The sequence below is a fragment of the Mustela lutreola genome, chromosome 2, assembly GCF_030435805.1.
Source record: "Mustela lutreola isolate mMusLut2 chromosome 2, mMusLut2.pri, whole genome shotgun sequence".
NCBI classification, from domain to species: domain Eukaryota; kingdom Metazoa; phylum Chordata; class Mammalia; order Carnivora; family Mustelidae; genus Mustela; species Mustela lutreola.
Genome location: NC_081291.1, coordinates 40,052,948 through 40,058,987, shown reverse-complemented (window position 1 = coordinate 40,058,987; position 6,040 = coordinate 40,052,948). Strand labels below are relative to the sequence as shown.

Sequence of the window (6,040 nt, the reverse complement as noted above, 5' to 3'; positions counted from 1 at the left end):
CTTGCAAATTTAAAGACAGGAGGTAGCAAAGTTGCTAACATTCCAGACCCTTCTTTGGTGAGGATCAATAATTTTTGCTTCTTTCTTGAGCAAACAAAGGGAAGCCTGCTGGAACTGCACTCCTGCTCTGTCAGGCCAATATGAAAGTCCTTCACAACCTCTCCCTCCAGAGGTCTGCTTTCTCTCAGTATCTCACTTATTAAGGCAGACCTCAGACAGTCTCAGGTACACAAATATTCTTGGTGAACTTAAAAGTGGCTTCTATGGCACTCAGGATAAAGACCCCACTTCTTCAATGCATGCTTACAAGGCACTCTCCGGGGCACTTACATAGAAGAGGGGGAAGGGAAAAAAAAAAAAAGAGAAAAAAAATCCTTGCTGTTATGAAACTTATATTCTCCTGGGCAAAGATCTGCTAAGCAAGATAAGTAAACTAACTACACGGTATGTAGATGGTGATAAGTGCTAAGGAGAAGAAATTAAAGTACTCAAAGGGGGGGAAAGTAAAGTAGTTAAGGGGGACAGAAGTAGTTAAGGTATCAGGTTATGGATTGGTGTGTGGTATGTTTAGATAGGGCCCCAGGAAAAACTTCAATGAGAATGTGACTTTTAAACAAAGACATGAAGGAAGTGAGGCAGCTAAGAATGTGGTTATCTAGGGAAAGAGCATTCCAGCTAGACAGAACAGCAGGTGCAAAGGCCCTGAGGTGGGAGCATGAATGTTCCAAGATCAGCAAAAGAAGCCAGTGTGACTGAAGTAGAGTGAATGATGGGAAGGGAGGCAGAATGGGTCTTTTAATCTGTCTTGTGTATCTGTGGAATCATTTACATCAGACACTTCTTGGGGAGTGCTTCTAGCCAGCATCTATTCCAAAGACCATGGATTTCAAATAAATTTTAAAGCAGAACCCTTCCTTCAAATGAAACTTGAAATGGAAGTTCAAAATAGGAGAAAGAAAAGCAGGGGAGGGGCTGTCTGTCAAATCCAACTCATCCCTACATCCCACAGTGGTTCAAGGCAATGCCATGGAGGAAGATTTGTTTCCTACATAGCTCAGATGCAAACCACTACTCTAGAATGATGGTCTGATGTTCTGCCTAGAGCCAAGATATTTTACAGCCCATTGTTCCAGAAGTAGTCTTGTCTGGCTCCTGTACCTACAAGGAGACTTTTAGTAGATATTTACCTCCAACAACGGAGTGAAATTAGAGCCTGTACAGTTATAACCACATGGTGCTGTGTGGGTCTGATACATTCCTAGAAATTAGTTCTCTATTCTGAAACTTTTTTTCGTAATAACATTTTTTATTTTTTATTTTTATTTTTTTTTTTAAAGATTTTATTTATTTATTTGACAGAGAGAAATCACAAGTAGTCGGAGAAGCAGGCAGAGAGAGAGAGAGAGGGAAGCAGGCTCTCTGCTGAGCAGAGAGCCCGATGCGGGACTCGATCCCAGGACCCTGAGATCATGACCTGAGCCGAAGGCAGCGGCTTAACCCACTGAGCCACCCAGGCGCCCCCGTAATAACATTTTTTAAAACTTTATTTTTGAACAGGTGAAACAGGTCAAAGAATTTTAAAAATGCACTAAAAAATTTGTCTCTCAGGGATAACTACATGGCCATGTATTTGCAATGGAATTCCACATTCTTACACAAGCAAATAAAAAGGTACTGATAATAGGCAACAAGATGGAGGAATATCACAAATAATAAGTTGACAGACACATGAGTGCATACCTTATGACCCATGCTTATGACACTCAAACAGGCAAAACTGATCTTTGGTGACTGAAGCTGGAATAGAGGTTACCTGTGGGGAGGGGAGTTACTCACTGGAAGGATGAAAATTTCGGTATCTTGATTTGGATGGTGGATACAAACGTGTAGTAGATATCTACAAAAATTCATGAAGCTAAAAACCGATTTGTGCATTTTATTCTGTGTACATAATTTAGTCAGTCTCCATTCCGCTATCTGTTGCTCCCCAGCTACCCAGTTCCCCTATACAGAGGCCACTCCTCCAGGGATTTCTTAATGGCCCTTTTCTTTCAATACCTTCAGTCTTGGGAGGAAGCCAGGCAGACACCAGGGACCAAGGATGGGGGCATTGGGCCATGGCTTGTGTGCATGCCCCTTGGCTTTCTCTGGCCCCCCAACCCTCTATCTCCCTCCTCCTCCTCCTTTTCTCCCTCCCTTCCTCAGAAGACAAGAGGGGAAGCCAAGGAGGCCCAGGAGGTTGCTGACCCTTGCTAAATAACGCTCTAGCTCCTGGCTCTCCAGGGTGTGCCTGCCTGGAGAGGACAGCATGTGCTGATCAAGCTTATCCTTGACACATTCATTCCCTCCCTCTTTTATTCTCTCCTTTCTGTTCCCTGGAATGATCCTAGGACTTCCTGCTCCTTGGGCATTTAGTCCCAGTGAGCTTCTCTCATCTTGTGCCTTGGTGTTTCCTTCGTTTCCTTCCATCCCGCGCAGTCCTGATAACCCACACTGTGTTTGCATATAAACATATCTCAGTGGATGCTGTGGGTGGGTCTTATCTTCCCTCCTCACCCCTACCCGCACCTTCCAACTTCTAACATCATTCTTTGACCAATTCCCTACCGGCACCCAGAGCTTCCACCTAGCCAAGTCTTTTAGCTAACCATCTAGGGTCCTGACTCCCTGAGGGCAAAGGGGTCTAAGTCAGGTTCAAGTCAGTTTGGCAAGCATTCTTTTTTTTTTTTTTTTTTAAAGATTTTATTTTACAGAGATCACAAGTAGTCAGAGAGGCAGGCAGAGAGAGATGGGGGGAAAGCAGGCTCCCTGCTGAGCAGAGAGCCCAATGTAGGGCTCGATCCCAGGACCGAGATCATGAGCTGAGCCGAAGGCAGAGGCTTAACCACTGAGCCACCCAGGTGCCCCTTGGCAATCATTCTTGAAGGTGGTCAGAAAGTAACCAGTACTGCCTGTTCCTCACCTTCAAGAATTGTCCAAAGCGGCGGGAAATGGTGCTCAACCCAGACCCAGTTCCAATAGTTCTTAACCCAATACTTTATATTGGTCCTTCCTCAGTGCCAGGCACTCACTTGCGTGCTTTTCGTGCATTGTATTTCTGAATTTTTCCAAACGACCCCAGGAGGAGGATTGTTAGCCTTACCTTGCAGATGAAGGAGCTGAGGCACAAGGTTAGACTGCTGGCATGTGGCCATCAGGATTTGAACAGCAAGTTCCCTAGGGAAACGCCCTATTTAGGTTGGGTAGGGGGGCTCTCAAGCGGGAGTTGGTGTCCCTGAGTGTAGGCTCGGGGAACCTTTAGTTGTGCCACACCCTTACAGCACAGTTCTCTCCTGCCTCAGGGGCCTGGAAGGGGGCTTAGGACTGGGGTATTGGCAGGAGGCCCGGACTTTAGGAGAGGCTGATACAAAGCTCCTCGTGGCAGAAGAGAGGAAGGGAGCTTGAGAACCCGGGCCAAAAGAAAGAGGCCCGCCGGCCCCCGGGGCACTACAAGCCTCGAGGCATAGCAAGCGGCGCGGCAGTTGCAAGCCCCAGTGGCACGCGCAAACTGCACGGAACTACTTCCCTGGGGGCCGATTGGGGCCAGTGGCCGCGACAGTCCCTTAAGGTGGACGCGCAGGGTCTGGAGCCCATCGCCGCTTCCCGGGCGCGGCCACGTGCGCCCCGCCGGGCTCGCACGCTCCGCCACGCCGGGCCGCCGGGCCACCAGCAGGCACGCGCGCTCCCAGCGCGCACACACTCCCGGGCACGCACACCGACAGCCCGGCCCACGTCCGCCACGCCACGCCCTCCCCCGCGCCCCGCCCCCGCCCTCGCGGCGCCGGCCGCCGTTCTCCCATTGGCTACACGGCGCGTGACGCGCGGCGCCCGGCCCCGCCCCTCGTCAGTCACTCGGCGGAGGCGGCGCTGGCGGGGACTAGTCTCGTCCGGAGACTGGCAGCAGCGGCGGCGGCGGCGGCCGGAGCTCGAGCCCCAGCGGCTGAGGGCGGGCGGGCGGGCGCGGGGGAGGGAGGGGGGCCGGTCCGCGACGACTCCCCGGACGGCGTTTCTCCTCCGAGCGGCGCCGGTTTCGGCTTTGGGGGGGGCGGGGGTACAGCCCATCCATGACCATGGGCGACAAGAAGAGCCCGACCAGGTACCTGCTCGGAGCTGAGGGGGCGGAAGGGGAGGGAGGGCTGGGGGCGGGCGGGGGCCGGCGACGACTAGGCCCCGGAGCCACCCGGGGCGGGGGGAGGCGCTGCTAAGATGGAGATCCGGGGGTGGGGGGAGGCGGCGGCGGCGGGCGGTGGCGGCGGCGGCGGCGGGAGGCGGTGTCGCTCCCGCTCGGGGCCGGCGGCCGTGCGCGCCGCAGCCATGGCGGCTCCTCCTCAGCCGCCCTCCGCCGCCGCCGCCGCCGCCACTCCTCCCAGACAAAGGGAGATTTAACCAGGTGGGGAGGGAGGGAGGGCGCGAGCATGGGAGGGGAGAGGGAAGGAGCCGGCCCACTCCCCGCCGCCGGCCTCGGGCTGCCCCTGCGCGCCCCCTCCAGATCCGGCCCGCGGCTCCCCTGCCGGCCCCCCCAGCCCCACGCTCAAGTCCACAAGTCCGCCCGCTTCCTGCGCCCGCCGCGGCCTTTCCCGGGGCGCCGCCGCCGCCTGCTGTGCGAGGCAGCACGGTCCGGGCCCGGAGGTTGCAGGGTGCCGGTGGGGGCGCCCCGTGCCCTCCCCAGTCCCTATTTTGGTCCCCGGAAAGGGTGGGTGGGTGGTCGCCCAAGCGAAGTTTCCAGCACTAGATTCCTGCGAAATTGCGACGGCTCACCAGCGTCTGTGTTTTGCTGTTTCTCCCCCTTTTTCCTGCTCCCTGTCTCTTCCCTCCCCTTTCCCCCACTCCTCACTCCTCCGAAGGCCAAAAAGACAAGCGAAACCTGCGGCAGACGAAGGCTTTTGGGATTGTAGCGTCTGCACCTTCAGAAACAGCGCTGAAGCCTTTAAATGCAGCATCTGCGATGTGAGGAAAGGCACCTCCACCAGGTACTTGAAGATCTGTGTTAGCTTTTGTTGAAGGACTTTTGTTTTTTAAGGTCGGGGAGAGGGTGGAGAGCTATACTTCAAGCCCTCTTTCCAACTTGTTGATTATGGCTTTTTTGCATTTGGGGGTGGTTGACGTGTGGTTTTGGTTGTGTGTATTTTGTGTTGTGTGCAAAGCGGTCTTATTCACTGAATGATTTATGGGCGGGAATTTTTCCAGGTTTTCGTCTTATTTCGAACAGGCTGGATTTATTTGACACTTGTATCCATTGGCTTATTGGTATTGGCTCAAAAAGAGAGGAAGCAGTGCTTTTGCTATGGATTGTAGGAGTTTAGACCTTTTATTTTCACCATGTGTAGAATGTTTTTAATTTGCCTGCCCTGAATTTTTTCTTTGAGCGATTTAGTGGTGGACGTACAGTTATGCTGTTGTTGTGCTTTTCCTGTCTTGAGCTGCAACTGTCTTGTTACTTTCTTGTGCTGGAAAATAAATGTTGGGGTTTGATAAAGCAAGTGCATTTTTTTGGAAAGCTGAACTGTCAGTTTGTGTGTGGTTTTTTTTTTTTTCCTGATTATCTTATGCAGAGGGGTGATGGAGGACGATTCTGCAAAATGGTGAAATGAATAGACTATTGAAGTTTTTCTGTGTTTAAAGTCTTATTACAATGAAAAGAATGTTGAAAGAATTCCTTTTCATTTTTGTGAGGGTAGTAAATCGCATCAGGTATCAAAACGAGTTGAACTACTCCATGTTTAATGTTTAGATATATTTGGATAAAATGTCAAAGCTGATTCTATAGCCTTCTGGTCATCTTTTAAATTGAATCTGCAGTTTGTGTCCTTAATGTTGGAGTTTGAAGTAAAGGTACTCTTGATGTCATTTCATAGAAAGGCATTGGGGTATATGGGTGTGAAAGCTGGGGAGGAGTGCCTAGAGGATCCTTGAAGATATAAGTTGGTTGCCAGAAGTCTCATTTCATCAGGTACTTGTTTTTGAGTCGGTGGTGGTCCAGTATGATTGTGTTGCAGTACTT

At 51.5% G+C, this 6,040-nt stretch overlaps 1 protein-coding gene across 1 annotated transcript in view; it reads left to right on the top strand.

Annotated features, from left to right (window-relative positions):
* The first annotated feature begins 3,966 nt into the window (after positions 1 to 3,966).
* RYBP (RING1 and YY1 binding protein) overlaps positions 3,967 to 6,040 on the top strand; it is an 81,011-nt gene continuing 78,937 nt past the window's right edge. Inside the window, exons 1-2 of the mRNA XM_059161510.1 lie at positions 3,967 to 4,135; positions 4,884 to 5,009. Coding sequence (XP_059017493.1) covers positions 4,104 to 4,135; positions 4,884 to 5,009 — 158 coding nt within the window. The 5' untranslated portion in view covers positions 3,967 to 4,103. The remainder of the gene's footprint in view (positions 4,136 to 4,883; positions 5,010 to 6,040) is intronic.